At 31.7% G+C, this 16,641-nt stretch overlaps 1 protein-coding gene across 1 annotated transcript; it reads left to right on the plus strand.

Annotated features, from left to right (window-relative positions):
* The first annotated feature begins 9,451 nt into the window (after positions 1-9,451).
* On the plus strand, positions 9,452-14,173 carry LOC125856644 (GATA transcription factor 8-like). The gene is made up of 4 exons (XM_049536234.1): positions 9,452-9,519; positions 10,244-10,320; positions 11,595-11,855; positions 12,970-14,173. The coding sequence occupies exons 3-4, from the start codon at positions 11,634-11,636 to the stop codon at positions 13,780-13,782; spliced, it is 1,035 nt and encodes a 344-aa protein (XP_049392191.1). The 5' UTR covers positions 9,452-9,519; positions 10,244-10,320; positions 11,595-11,633; the 3' UTR covers positions 13,783-14,173.
* The last annotated feature ends 2,468 nt before the right edge of the window (positions 14,174-16,641 follow it).

Below are 16,641 nucleotides of genomic sequence, written 5' to 3' on the forward strand. Positions count from 1 at the left end.
TATCAATATTAAATGATTATCTTGGAGTGTAATTATGAGTTTCAATTTATTTTTATTACATTTTTGACATGCTTCCAATCTTAGAGTGTGATAAGTAAAATTATTACAATAAGTTATTGATTTTGTGACTTGAATCCGTAATTTATAGATATAATGGAGAACTTTATCATTACTCAAGTGCTTTTCTGGATCCTTTCAATGTCAATATGTGGTGCACACTGCACACACAAAAATAACAATATAAGTTTGAGTTTTAAATAAACCTCTTTGCCAACTTTTCTCAAAAACATTTTAAAGTAGTATTAAAAACTATTTATTTTATTTTTGGGGGAAAGGAAGAGCTAATGACGTTTAGCAAAGAATTTTATTGTGATTGTTTTATTAGAGAACCATGTTGCAAAAGAAAGTGCACAAAATAAAAGAATTTGGCGGTATTTTTGTAAATAAATATTTTTTTAATAGACTCTATACAAGGTTTGCTATTTCTAAAACATCAAATCAAACAATGTATAAGAAATAATGAAAGCATTACTAATACTTGCATTACTAATGCATGCATTATCAGCATTATTCTTATACGCTCTACCAAACGATCCCTAGAGTTTTGGTTACTAATGCATGCATTATCAGCATTATTCTTATACCCTTTCGACTTGCCTATCATTTTTCTTTGTGGATCAACATCAACAATGTAATTCATCCAACAATAAATTTGATCTGACTTATATTCCCTATTTTTCACTTGGCTCATTTATTAAGAAAATAATAATCGACATAGTGAGTTTACCATTTTATCTTTTACTGATTGATAGAATTTAAAATCAATTTAATTATTAGAGGTTTTATTTTTTCAAAAAAAAAAATAATAACTTTCTAAATAAATTGAGGGTATAATAGGTAAAAAATATTATTTTTCTTGATTTATCAAAAATAAAAAGTAAAAAGGGACAAATAAAAAGAGAGGAAGAAAATAATAATAAAAAATTACGAAATTTATGATTTCGTTATTAATATTATTTTGGGTCCCCAGACAGAGATGTGTACGGCAACAAGTAATTGACCCTACACCTTGTTTGACAACTGCATGTGCTTATTATTCATTTCCATTTCTTAAATCATTGTTAAAATAGTTATGTCTCTGGATAAGTTTTGATTATTACATTATTTTATTATTATTATTTTTTATTTATTTAACTTGTTTGAAATGTTTTATTTGATTAGCGTAAATTTAAATTTAATCGAACTTCAATATCAATATCAGACATCGAGTGAAAAACCAAAAAAGAAATATTTTACTTGAGATGGGTTCTTATTTCTACATGGTAAAGGTAAAATGTATATGCACTCTACCCCATGGGCAGAGAGAGTCTGGTGAATCCGCTCGATTTAAATAATACAATTACTTATATATGGATCAAATTTTTTATTTTTTATTTGGTGTCTGGAGTCTACATTAGAATTCGACTAAATTTGTTTGGCACATTGCATGCATCATTTGGGGGTGACACTTTCAACATGATTTTCTCCATACTTGCTACCTCAATTGAATCAATCATTTTGTCCTGATTTATTGAAGAGGTGCCATGTGGAACATGTTTTATAGAATTGAATTTTTTATTCCATATTTCTTTACGATTGAATGAAACTTATGTAGTCAATCATGATGGGAAGATCCCGCTAGGATCTCGCCACCCCTCTTTTGCACTTATTCCATCTATTTAGTCAATGACTCAACCTTTAGTCTGCTTTGAAACATTTGGTCAAGGTAGAGCACTTCCACTACTACACCACAATCTATGTGTTAGGGTTTTACCCTGATTTTCTTACCTTATTTTAAGTTTATTTTTTTTCCTAAAAGAAAATACAAAACATTACCATAAATGTTTTTACTTTTCTTGAAAGGAAAATATAATATTTCTTTCATATTTGGTTTACTCTTTTCTTTTAGAAAAATGTTTTGGAGTAGCTAGTTTTTTTCTAGTAGGAAAGGTTTTAGGACTCAATAAATATAGGTTTGTTCCTTCTAACACAATAACATCAACAATGTAGTCGTTTAGAGAGTTTTGTTTATAGGGAGATTTTCTCTCTACAGTTTTTATGTTTTTATTAGTTTTTAATTATGTAGGTCAATTGGTCCTATCATATAATAATATTATGTTTTTTAGTATAGTTTTATGTGTCGTCTAATTTATCAATCATATTATTTGCAATTGTAAACTTTCGCATTACGCCCTAATCACCCTTCATAACCCAACACTATATTTGTATGGTTCAAATTATTTTATGTATATATATAATAGTCAATGTTGAGCATTATCTGCATCTTCAAATATTTTAAGCACCGATTTCTAGTAAAAAAAATTATGATTCCGTCACTGCTTTATCGCATATCCCATTATCTCTCACAAAATCTAACAACTAAAAAAATATTTTAATTGAAAAAAAAAAAAAACTTTTGTCTGAATCAAGCTACGTACTGTTTGTTTTTTTAACTATATAATAAAATATATCGAGGCTCAAATCCTGAGACAAAGTCATGTGAGTTATGATCCTGTGGCAACTGCCAAGCTGGAATACCACGTGGATTCTTCCATATTGTGGGGTCCACTTTTCTGTTGCCACCTGGCTAACGTGTTTTGTGGGTCCATATGTTAAAAAAAGAACATGGGTTCATACTTGCTCGCACGCTCTCTGCACGTGACCTCCATTAGTAATTGATTTAGTCCACAATTTATCTTTGAAATTTTATTTAATAATAAAAATAATAATAATTTATTTTGTTGAGGTCAAAATAGTAAAGAAAGTTAACATGTCTTTTCTACTAACAACTTCATAGTTACGTGACAACCACACATACATAATGACAAAATAGAACGGTTCGTATATGAAGTATTTTACGTTTACGTTGGATTCAATAAATGGTATTTACCGACACTTCAAAAGAAATTGAGATAAATGGTTTGTTGTTGAAAACAATATTGTTTGATTTCACGGNAGATTTTCTCTCTACAGTTTTTATGTTTTTATTAGTTTTTAATAATGTAGGTCAATTGGTCCTATCATATAATAATATTATGTCTTTTGGTATAGTTTTATGTATCGTCTAATTTATCAATCATATTATTTGCAATTGTAAGCTTTCACATGACGCCCTAATCACCCTTCATAACCCAACAAGTGGTATCAGAGCACATGGTTCAACGATCCAATGGTTCAACAAGATTGAAGAAAGGTTCAAGTTGTTTCAAATCAATTTGCAACAACTTTGATGATAATGAAGATTTTTGTTAAGCTACATGTGGAGAAAAAAATTTCAAATAGATTTTTAACAATATCCTGCTGCTTCATCCTTAAAAACAAAATCAATTTTCAACCCATCTTTGCTTTAAATACATGGGCTCCAACTTTCAACCCCTACAATTTTTTATGTTGGGGCTCCACTTTTAACTCATGCATCTCACTTTTTAATGTGTGAGCTCCACTTTTAACTCATGCATCTTACTTTTAACGCATGAACTCCACTTTTAACTCATGCATCTTACTTTTAACACATGAGCTCCACTTTCGACCTTGCTTATAACTTTTAACACAAGGCTCCAATTTTTTAACCCATATCAATTTTTAAATTATGGTAAGCAGCAGTGATACATGAAGATTTTGTGAAGAACAAAATTATCAAGCATATAAAGAAAGCGGATCAAGTTTTCTCAAGAAAATTAAGCCAAAAGGGGAGATTTATTAGGGTTTTGCCCTGATTTTCTTACCTTATTTTAAGTTTATTTTTTTCTTAAAAGAAAAGACAAAACATTACCATAAACGTTTTTATTTTTTTTGAAAGGAAAATATAATATTTATTTCATATTTAGTTTATTCTTTCCTTTTAGAAAAATGTTTTGGAGTAGCTAGTTCTTTTCTAGTAGGAAAGGTTTTAGGACTCTATAAATTTAGATTTGTTCCTTCTAACACAATAACATCAACAATGTAGTCGTTTAGAGAGTTTTGTTTATGAGGAGATTTTCTCTCTATAGTTTTTATGTTTTTATTAGTTTTTAATTATGCAGGTCAATTGGTTCTATCATATAATAATATTATGTCTTTTAGTATAGTTTTATGTGTCGTCTAATTTATCAATCATATTATTTGTAATTGTAAGCTTTCGCATGACATCCTAATCACCCTTCATAACTCAATACTATGTTTGTATGGTTCAAATTATTTTATGTATATATATATTAGTCAATGTTGAACATTATTTGCATCTTCGAATATTTTAAACACCAATTCCTAATAAAAAAAATTTATGATTCCGTCACTGCTTTATCGCATATCCCATTATCTCTCACAAAATCTAACAACTAAAAAAATATTTTAATTGAAAAAAAAAAAAAAACTTTTGTCTGAATCAAGCTACGTACTGTTTTTTTTTTTTAACTATATAATAAAATATATCGAGGCTCAAATCCCGAGACAAAGTCATGTGAGTTATGATCCTGTGGCAACTGCCTAGCTGGAATACCACGTGGATTCTTCCATATTGTGGGGTCCACTTTCTGTTGCCACGTGGCTAACGTGTTTTGTGGGCCCATATGTTTAAAAAAAGAACATGGGTTCATACTTGCTCGCACGCTCTCTGCACGTGACCTCCATTAGTAATTGATTTAGTCCACAATTTATCTTTGAAATTTTATTTAATAATAAAAATAATAATAATTTATTTTGTTGAGGTCAAAATAGTAAAGAAAGTTAACATGTCTTTTCTACTAACAACTTCATAGTTACGTGACAACCACACATACATAATGACAAAATAGAACGGTTCGTAGACGAAGTATTTTACGTTTACGTTGGATTCAATAAATGGTATTTACCGACACTTCAAAAGAAATTGAGATAAATGGTTTGTTGTTGAAAACAATATTGTTTGATTTCACGGCATGAATTTGTGATCAATAGGTCTGTGTATTCATATTTTTTTGTTGAGCACATCGTTAAGAATTTATCGTTATTACAAACAAATTTTCAGCGTGAAATAAAAAACACGTGTTCAAATTTACTCCTCAAGTTTTAATTATAATTTAAAATTACTCTTATACTGAAGTTATGTTAAGTGTAACGAAATCAAATTTACATAAAAACTTGCATTATTACATGTGAAGGGAAGCTTTCAAACAATGAATTTGGACCTTTTCCATATACATGTGCAAATTTGGACCTTTTCCATATTATAAGCTAGAAGAATTTCACCTAATTAAAAGCCTATATGGTTTAGGCAAAATATGCTAATTATATTCTAGGTGCAACTTCAAGGAAGTTAGGAGATAGTGAGGGGACAACAACAACATGCAAATTTATAAAACAACTACTAATTAACAAACTTAGATCTAGTAGTGCTAATATCATGACAAGAATTTATTAAAAAAAATATTTAATAAAAAATGATATTTTTCAAAGAGGAGAAAAAGGGTCATTTTCTTTATTTGGGGGGTGGGGGTGGGGGTGGGGGTGGGGGTGGGGGAGATAGTGGAGCATTGATATGATGTTAGGCAAAGAAACATATTTCTAAAAAGTCGAGGGTATGTCAGAAACAACTCTTAATTTCATAAGAATATAGAGATAAAAGATAGGAGATTTTCACAAATTGTATAGTGTTACGAGTTAATTACATTTTATCTTTACTCTTTTTCAAATTACAAATAATCTCTTAATTTTGGTGGAATTCGGATACATCCCAAAACGTCCTAATACATCGCGTTCCGATTTGGAATACATCGCTCAATGTCCCAATACATTGCATCTCAGTTTTGGATACATTACTCAACGTCCTAATAAATTGCGTAAGTAATATATCCGACCGATACATCACGTAAAGTGATGTATCCGACTGATATATCGTGTAAAGTGGTGTATCCGAGAATAGGATATAGTAGGGACTTTTGTAATTTTTTTCAAATGGTAGGAAATTTTCGAAAATATGGTAAAAGAAGTTGTGTATTTGCTAATTTTCCCTAAAAGATATGCATTATATATTGCTCTTATTCTGCTTTCTTTTAAAACTTTACTTATGAGATTATACTAAATATATTACTATTGTCGTTGTTATTATATAATATATTTATAAGGAAAATATTTGATTGGATGCATCATATATAGTATATGAAGTCAAGTGATCTACTATCTTTGATTTAGTGTATGTATTTCCATGTGCTTCAACCCTAATTTTCTTATAACATGACCTCACATACTATTGTTTTTCTATATCTATTTTTTTTCATACTGTGTGGACTATATATATATAGAGCGCGCGCTTGTTGACATATTTTAATGACTAATTAGGCTAAAAATAAAAATAATAATAATTACGTCTCAATTTTAAATTCATTGAACCGACCAAATGAATTCTCAATTTCATATATAGAAGATCTTCAATAATTCATTGTGCGTTTAGTACATTCAAATTTAGTATTTATTTGGATTCTCACATGAAAAATCAATATTTTGTATTAAAAATACTAGGGACTGGCTACTGTAACTGGTTAAATTGAAATAGTGAATCGTCTTGAATAATATACTCTAAGCTTTCTAATTGGTATCACCTCTTTCAACTTACATTATTCTTTTATTGTTTACTAGATATCTTTAGATCGAGAAAAACTTATTATTATTATTATTATAAATAAATAACATGTCATGTGCATTTTCCTATAGTGCATACTAGTGTAGACCGGCTAAGTTTAGGTTCTTAATTAAATTTATAAAATTGTCACAACTATTTAATTACTTATCTTAGAAGTGAAGCAAGTGACAATCATTTAATTTACCTTACTGAAAAAGATATTGTTTTAACTAATTAATATGAAAAGTTATATTTTGCTTAAAAGATTTTTTCCTCACTTTCATTGAATATGAGTTCTTTTTCTAAAAGTAGTAATTACTTTTATTATTTTGTGAGTTGTTTAGAAAACTTACTTTACTCAAGTGAATTATTCAAAATTTATGACAAATTTTCCTCTCTAAGTTTCATTCCAAAGTCCAAAAGCCATTTGCTAGCAATCTACCATATATTTTATAAAAGAATTTAAGCAGATTTCTTATTTCTTCAGATGAAGTTTACTTATAACAATAATTAAATCTTCGTAGCAAGACTGATATAATAACTTGAAAAAAAGGACCAATAATCTATTATAACCGGCTAAATTGACATGATGGTATAACTTATATTTATATAAATATATTAAGTTATTGCACCAATCCAACGACTTAAAATTGGAAAATAGGTGTTTACCTGAATTATATTTTGGTTTTAGTTATTAAAGGGGAAGAGTATTTTGGAAGGAAGATATATATTCAATGAGTACAATACAAGTTATGTCAAAACAATAAAGGCATGTAATATATTCATGTAAGGTTGTGGTCAGATGCTACGTATCAATCTAGTAAATATTTCGATATCGAATCGAGAAAATAATATTATCTCTAATACAAAGTATTTTATTATATAAGTGAGACTTTTTAACGTGATTATAAATCTATCGAACCCAGAAATGAGTATCTAATACTTCCTCCATCCCTATTTCCTCTTTTAGATGTCCATTTTGACAAATCAAGAAAGGACAATAATTTTTTTCCTATTATACCCTTATTTAAAGTGAAAAGTTGTCATAAATAAAGTAAATAAACTTATGAACTTTCCAGCATTGATTAGTTATCTTGAGTGAATTTATTTTGGAAGTAAATTGTACTATAAGGGTAAAATTGTAATGATAAATTAAAAATAGCGAATATTATTGGAGCGAAGTGGAGAAAAACCCTAGCAACGCCAAGCAGTGATCGCCTATCGCTGCCGGTGGCATGACTGCTGTCACGACCCGATTTCTCAAGTCATGATGACACCTACTATAACCCACCAGCAGGTAAGCCAACCCGTAACCCGGAACAACAAGTAATGGGTCTGAGGGTAGAAACTAAACAAGAGTAGACAAATAACAATATACACAGGCGGAAGCAAACCAAAAACATAAATACAAATAAAGATCCCTTCCAGAACCTGGAAGTCACTAGTACAGAGCTACTAACAAAATGAGTACAAGTCTCAAAAGTGGACAACAGAGACTGGAATGTCTCGAAAGGTAAAAGACAAGTCTATATATACAGATGGAGACTGAAATAGTACAAGACGCCGTGTGCTCATTCCCGTCTCCGGATCAGACTGCTCCAAGCTCGATCAACGCTGACTACTAGTGCCCGGACCTGCATCACGAAANTAAAAGTCAGATCGAGTATGCATACCCGTCAACCCGTGAAACTTGATCGAGTTGGATTGAGTCGGTCTATATTGATAACTTTACTGATCAGCAGACAATTCCTTAACAAGATTTCGCAATTTCATAAAGTTATTAAGTTTGAATGTTATGAGAAAAACATAAGTCAAATGACGGAATAGAAAGATCGACACTTTTTTCTTTTTAATTTGTTTATAATGTGATACATATATAATAAAAGTATTAATTCTAGATGTTTTTTTCCCTTTGTTTAGAAATGAATCTTACTTAGTTTACTATATTAAGTAACTCCATAAATCTAACCTATTAAGGTATATATTTGTGACCGAAAATTCTAAGGATATTTTATATCATTATACACATTTTCGTTTTAGAATAATTATTTTTTAACTAAGACATGGAGTATAAATTAAAAATAAATGGAGTATGATTTATTTTGTATTAAATTGATTTTGAATGAACTTTAAAAAAAAACACCATCCAAGAAGATTTTATATATCCGATCAAAATTACTTAAGAAAATATATGTTACTTATTATTGTTGTTACGTAATAAAGGAACAATATAAGTTGTGAATCCAACTAAATCTAATAATTTAAGTACATATCTTACATATAATATATCAAAATTATTTGTTTCATCTTCAAACTATTGTCAGCCTTAAAAATACTCTTTTATAATTGAACTTAAATACACCCCCCCCCCTCCGCCCACACACACAATCTTGTAATAAGAATGAAATACACTTATAATTTGTATCAGGACGAATATAAGTTTAGTTAGTCAAGTAGAAAAGTGTTTTTAAGACTATCGACAGTTTAGGGATGAAACTTATAATTTGTATCAAGTTGAGAGGCGTTTCCAATACTTCTCTATTTCTATATTTAATAATAATTTAATTCTAATTTTTTAATTTTTTTTATCGTTAATAAAATAATTTATACTCATACAAATTCTATAAGTTCACGTCAAGTCAAACTATATCAATAAATTTTAAATTTTGAATCCGCTTGAAATTCGAAAGCGGTGAGAAACGTATGGGACCCGTGTGAAAATGAGAAAGAGAAATATGTGTGTAGATTGACTGATTGGTTTTAATAAAAAGTTAAAAAAGAAGGTACAGCTAGCAATGAGTAAGAGGCTCACCTCACCTACTTGCACCTTCTTCTTCATCATTTTATAAACTCATACTAATAGTAAACTCTTTTTTCATTTTCTCTATTATTCTTTCTCTTCAAAGGTACATCAAATTTTTTTTCTATTTTTATTTTTATTGTTGTTGTTTGTTGTACTGTTTAGTGCCTTTGTGAGTGTGAGTGTTCGAGTCAGTTTGCGTGTAGTTTTTGTTGATTCTCATCAATACATATATCGTGTTAATTACTTGAGTGTGGTGTCCTTTGGTCGTGTTTGGTGTCCGAATCAGTTTGCGGGCATTTAAATTCATTATTTGATAAGGTGAAGTATACACTCTTACTTTTTTTTGGTTCAAGTAAATTGCAGTTTTGTAATTTGGGGAGGAATATAAATTGAAGTTTGTATTTGAAGAATACAAATTGGAGTTTTTGAATTTTGGCTATGAAAAATTAATATTTGAAAATTGCAGTTTTGTAATTTGGGGAGGAATATAAATTGGAGTTATTTTTGAATTTTTGTGAATTATTGGAAAGGAGAAAAAGGTGAAAACAGCAAAAACTTGAGAATTTCGGAATTTTTCGAAATTTTATGGCTAAACATGATTTCTGGAGTCTATGAGTGTTATTTTTAGAGTTATGGTATTCGGGTCAGTTTTCACGCAATTTGAGTTACTTTTTAGTTGCAATAAATGTTAGTGTTCGAGTCAATTTGCTCGCAATTTTATTACTGTTTAGTTGTTGGCTCTGTAGTTCTCTAAATGAAGTTTTGCTTTTTAGTCTTCAATTGCATTGTATTGATGTTTTTCTGACATTTTTTGCTTGATATTTCAGGGTAAAAAGCTATTTACTTGAGTGAAATTTTGACAAATTTGGAGAATTTGACAACTTTTTTCTGCATTTCTCAAGAGGTATGCTTTTGAATTATTGCATTTGTGTTTTCACATATTTTTTTCGATTTATTCAAATTACTAAAGTGTGACAATCACGTGTTCGAGCTGCGGAATCAGTTCTTTTTGGATTCAGTGTGAACGTGGGATGCTTTGATTTTTGAATTTTAGCATTTGTGTTTTCACATATTTTTTCCAAGTATTATTCAAATTACTAAAGTGTGATGATGACGGGTTTGAGCTGCGGAACCAGTCATTCAGGTCTCTTTAAAAAGATCCTGTGTGAATACGGGATACTTTGATTGTTCAAATTACTAAACCTGTCGGTTCAACCATAAAATGTTTGTGGCCCCATCTGTTTTCTCAAATTTATTTTACTTTTTTTTTTTTTTCTGATTGACAAGAATCTAAAAAGAATTTCAACTTTTTCTGCTAAAATGGGCCATAAAAACCCCTTTGTGCTGGCAAGCATCATTATGACAACATTGCTCCAGCTTGAAGATTATGTTGGGAGGTGGTGGTGGGGTGGCCCACACCCTTCACCTCATGATTACGCATATATGTACACACTTTTTCTGTTTCAATTTATGTGACGGTGTTTGACTGAACAGTAGACACGGAGTTTGAGTTTATTTAACAAAGAAAGAATGATTTTTTGAAATTTATGGTATTAAACATCAACATGATGTAATGTGGCTATAAAGATGTGCTAATAATTCTTTTGAAATTGACTAATAAGGAAACAATGCCACATAAGATGGAAGAGAGAGAGAGAGCGTGTATGTGTATATTCATTCTGTTACGTTTTTGGGAGAGTCGAGGATATTCTCTTTTTGACCATGATTTTCTAAGATATTTTGAAGTTTATGGTATTAAACATCGAAATGATGTTATGTTGCTATAAAAATGTGCTATTAATTCTTATGAGACAGACTAATAAGGAAACAACGCCACATAAAATGGAACAGAGGGAGAGTGTGCACGTGTGTATGTATATTATGTTGCATTTTTAGGAGAGTCAAGGATATTCTTTTTTTGACCACGATTTTCTATGATATTTTGAATTATTAATTATTGCGACTTATAGTACTTCTTGTATTGTTTCTAAATATGTAAATTTTATTTCTTTAAAACTTCGAAGATTCTGTATCCAAATTCACATCGAAAATTAGGTAGTTTGATGCTCTCTCTGTGTATGTATATATATTCAAGTTTCGTCTTTGTTGCATTGAAATGTAGATGAATTTTCTATCTGTACATTCATAATTCATTGTATTGTTTTTGATATTTTACAGGTAAAAAGTTTAGTTTAGTATAAAAAGAGAATATTTAGCATGGGTTCGGATTTCGTGGATGAGATAGATTGTAGCAGCTTCTTTGACCATATGGAAGATTTGATTGAGTTTTCCCCAGAGAATGAGTGTGGTGGCCTTGACGCTGTTGATTGTAAGGATTTTCCAAGCATTTGGAACGATCCGTTGCCTGATTCCGACCCTCTTTTCTCTGGCAGTTATAGCAATTCAGCTTCAGACTTCTCGGCGGAGCTCTCAGTTCCGGTGAGTACAGTCTGCAGCAACTGAACTTCACTGTGATTTTCTTAAATTTGCATCATCATGATTTTGGGATTTTTTGGATATTAATGTGGTAGTAAACAGAATTACGAAAATTATGCATTATAATTGTAAGTAATTGTCGTGGGACGTGTTGTATTCGAATGTCTTTATTGTGGGATTGGTTGCTATCTTTCTTAAGTATTTGACTACGAAAACAACCTCTCTGCATCCATGAGGCAGGGTAAGGTCTGCGTACATCCATGTTGTTGTTGTTGGTTGTCGGTGTTAACTTTTAAAAATGATTTTTTCAAATGATGGTGGTGTCCGGCCATGTCACGTCATCTTAAAAGCATGGTAATGGTAGGTAGGATTTTAAATTTTCTGTTCAAAAACTTGTTGCAGATACACAGTCAGTTCAATCATTTGGGAGATTTTAGAATTTGATAAAATTGTCCACACATTCTACTGATAACAATTTGTTGATAAGTTTTTAACTGAAATTTCACTTTCAAATTCAATCTGTATGATGTAAGAGCATTTACTATTAGGTGGGGTAAAGGGGTGCCAGCCTTATTTAAAGTCACTTAAAACCTTCGTTGGATCGTTGCACCCGTGTTGGATCCACTAACACTGAATAACTTTTGGATGATTCGACACCCACTCGGTTGGATACTTTGTTTCTCCATTTAATGCCCATAAGGATGTTGTCCTCCATGGTAGGTAAAATCATACAAATTTTGCTTCCTTCCATTTCCACTTGTATTGGTTGACGTTTTGACTTTTGAGGGTCCGTCATAATAAATGAGGAGGTACTAATTTGCAATAGCTTAAGCCGCACATTGAACTAACATTCTCTTGTGGGATTACACTGGGTATGTTGTTGTTATCAATTGTGTGTTGTTTAGAACTATGTTACTTGGACCCTTTGGAAATGCTGCTCCACCCATGTTAGATCCTCCAACAATGCATTATTTTTGTAAGATATGACATGGTGCAGCAACATTTTTGGATGATTCGAGCAAAACATATGTTTTGCTTAATTTTGTGATGTTTGTGTTTGTCCATATATAACTTTATATAAACTCTAATCATATGATTCTCTCTTCTGTTTTTGTAGTACGAGGATATCGTTCAACTCGAGTGGCTTTCAACGTTCGTGGAGGATTCCTTCTCTTGTGAGGGTTTGACACTGGGAAAAGAACATTGTTCTGTCAAAAAGGAGTCCTTTGATAGCAAATTCCTGACCTCAAGTCCTGTTTCTGTACTTGAGAGCAGCAGCAGCAGCAGCAGCTCATCCACATCAAGCTCGGGACCGGGGAAAACACTTCCTCCTCTTAGTCCATGCCCCCGTGGTCCACAACGTGCTCGGACTAAACGTTCTCGTCCTACAACTTTTAATCCCCGGCCAGTAAATCACCTCATGTTTCCAACATCAGTAATTCCCCAGCAATTTGTTGCCCCTGGAGTTAACTCATTGGACTCTGAGAATTTCGCCAAGTCTCCCATGAAGAAGAAAAAGAAAATCAAGTTGTCAGTTCCTCTAGCTCCAATCGAGACTAATCAGGATAACTACCAGCCCACGCCACAAGCAGTTAGGAAATGCTTGCATTGCGAGATAACAAAGACGCCTCAATGGAGAACGGGTCCAATGGGACCAAAAACCCTCTGTAACGCCTGTGGTGTTCGCTACAAGAAAGGCAGGCTCTACCCTGAGTACCGTCCTGCTGCAAGTCCCACATTCGTTCCATCCTTGCACTCCAACTCTCACAAGAAGGTTCTGGAAATGAGAAGCAACGTTTTCCCCGAGGAGGATACAGATTACAAGCAGGCCAAGCCTAGACGAGCCCGCCCCCTTATCATTGGCCAAGCTGAAAACAACACCACAGCTAGTACTACTCCAACCGCGCAATCAGATCTCAACCCCGAGTAACAAAATCATCATAGGAGCAGACAGAGCAGACACCAGTTTTTCCTAGTCCTCATTTTTTTCAGGTCTTTAGTGTTATTTGCTTACTGTTTTTTCATTGCTTTGTTCATTGGTTCTTTGTACAAAGATGTAGGTGTGGGGGGTGAGGGTATAGTAAAGAAGTAGATGACATATTTTAGTTGGTAGCTAGAGTTAAGAGATAAAAATGGAGTCAGGCTAGGCAGCTGTAGTGTTATTTAAGACTAGATTTGGAGTCTTTATAAGTGTTAGTGATCTTTTTGTTAGACTTGTGGCCTTCCTTTTTTTCTCATCTTTTTGATGGGGAATTCTTTTTGCAGTTACTATGATTGTTTTTACAATATTCTATTCTTGAATGAGTAATGGTTTCAAGTAAGTCTTTCCCTCCCAACAACTTTTGGTTCTTTTGGTCCTGCGGTTCATTTTCTTCTGTTCAAATTGTAAGTGTATATAAGAGATCATCTCCTCGAGATGAAGTTTTTTATTTGGAGTTGGAGATATGTGACACAAAAATACTGGAGTAAATTTTCATAAACACCCTTATAATCTTGGATAATATGACATGGTATATATAAGAAATTTAGTAGTAGTATTTTGTTTTGAGTTATTGGTAAAAAAATATATATCTAAACTACAATTTTTTTCGTGAGTTTCATGTCTTAACAATTTATTGTTTTTCTTATTTTCCTAAATTATTGATGGTCATGAAGTTAGAATTTGTGAATTTGATTCCTTTTCGTGTATATTATTATTATTATTACATGCTGTTTTTTGAATTGAAATTTGGTGCATCCATAAAAAAACATACTGGTGGTAATCAATACTCACCATATTTGCCAGGACAAATGACTTTTCTTTAGTCATTTCAAGATTGTGAAACTCGACTAATAAATTTGATCGTTTTTTTATGTACTTGTTGATATTCTTGAATACTGACAATTGACTTGTTTGACTTGAAATTTGATGTGTACATCGAAAATTTATGGTTATACATACCATGTTCGCTATAAACTAATGTTGTTCATTTAGTAATTTCATGATCGTGAAACTCAAATTATTAATTTGATTACTTTTCATGTGTATTAATACATGCCAATTTTCCTAAATATTGTTGACAAATTTTGTTTGGCCTAAAATATGGTGTGTCCATAAAAATGTCATGTGATCAATATCACCATGTTTGACATAAATAACCTCGTTCATTTAGTAATTTTGTTGTCATAAAATCCAAACCCATGAATTTGATCATTCATCGTTTGTATTAGTATGTGTGATTTTTTTCTAAATATTGTGGACAAATTCTATTTGGACTTAAACTTTGGTGTGTCTATCAAAAATATCGTGGTGATCAATGTTGGGTTTAGCAAGGTGTGAATGAGAAATAAAAAGAGAAAATGGAAAGTGGAAGAACCAATGAAAGTGGGGGAACCAATTTTGGAGGGAAAATGAAAAGTCATTCCAAAAGTGCAAATGAAAGGTCATTTTTACCATATTAGTAGAAGAAAGGAAATTATTGTCCTTATATTAGGAAACACTTTCTTTAGTTCTTAAAGGGTTAAGAAGAAGGTGCCCCCTCGCGCCGTCGTCGTCGCTCGCTCGGTTTCGGCAAATGATTGATTGATAATATTTTTGGACAAAATTTATTTAATCAATCTTGTTAAATTATTTCCTTTCTCTTATAAATTAATTCAGAATGTTAATTAAATAACATAATTAATTTGGCGTAACTGAATTTATTTGAAATTCACGTGTAACAGTAATCCTTCCAAAAAGTCGTTACTTTTTACAAACGGTAATCCTTCCGAGAAGTCGTTACTTTTTCCAAAGGACACAATGTTCTGGAAAAAACGGGTCTGGACAGATTTTTCTGAACAGACGCGTTCCTTGCTGCAAATGGCTATAAATAAGAGGTCTTTTTCATTTTTTCAGACACTAAAAATTTTCCTCTCTGCATACATTTTCTTACATAAATAAAATTGTCGATCGACTGAGTCTGTGTGTGCTCTTGTTGTTGTTCTTGCGTTCGCTGAAGTTATTGAAGTTTGAGGTACCGCTACTTCTTTAACAGGTTAATCCGTTTTATCTTGGGAGGAATTAATCTGCAACCTCGGGTACAGTGAGGGGATTAAATTTCTTAAGGAAACACAGTGATTTCTATAGACTCAGATTAAAAATCATTCTGTCAATTTCATCTTTTTTCTGTTTCTATAGTTTTGACTAACCTGAATACAGGAGATAACAATCTTAAGAAATTTAATAGTTTCTGTATTTGAGGTTTCTGGAGATTAATCGGTTAACGATTAAAAGAACATAAAAACTTTATCGTTAAATCAGAAACAGTCAGTGTAAGAATTTATTCTTTACTGGTGGTATTTCACATACTAAATTGTTTGTCATTTGTGACAGAAAAATGACTAATTTAAGTCAAGTAAATGTTGGAACAATAAGTGCTGTAACAACATCGGTTGCACACAATCGTTCAAATGCTGCCCTAGCACCGACTGAGAAACCTGCAAAGTTTTCTGGAGTCAACTTCAAGAGATGGCAGCAAAAGATGTTCTTCTATCTGACTACGTTGAGTCTGCAGAGGTTCATTAATGAGAACGTTTCTGTTATGTCGGATGAAACTCCGCCTGAAGAACGATTCTTGGTAACAGAAGCATGGACACATTCTGATTTTTTGTGTAAAAATTATATTCTGAGTGGCCTGCAGGATGATCTGTACAATGTGTACAGTAATGTGAAAACCTCAAAAGAACTTTGGGATGCTTTAGAAAAGAAGTACAAAAAAGAGGATGTCGGAATGAAGAAGTTTATTGTGGCAAAGTTTCTGGACTATAAGAT

The sequence above is a fragment of the Solanum stenotomum genome, chromosome 2, assembly GCF_019186545.1.
Source record: "Solanum stenotomum isolate F172 chromosome 2, ASM1918654v1, whole genome shotgun sequence".
NCBI classification, from domain to species: Eukaryota; Viridiplantae; Streptophyta; class Magnoliopsida; order Solanales; family Solanaceae; genus Solanum; species Solanum stenotomum.

What these genes read in the sequence shown, in the direction of transcription:
- LOC125856644 (XM_049536234.1), top strand. Translation starts at nt 11,634, where the DNA reads ATGGGTTCGGATTTCGTGGATGAGATAGATTGTAGCAGCTTCTTTGAC. An exon ending in CGGCGGAGCTCTCAGTTCCG is followed by an intron (nt 11,856 to 12,969) that starts GTGAGTACAGTC and finishes CTGTTTTTGTAG; the next exon opens with TACGAGGATATCGTTCAACT.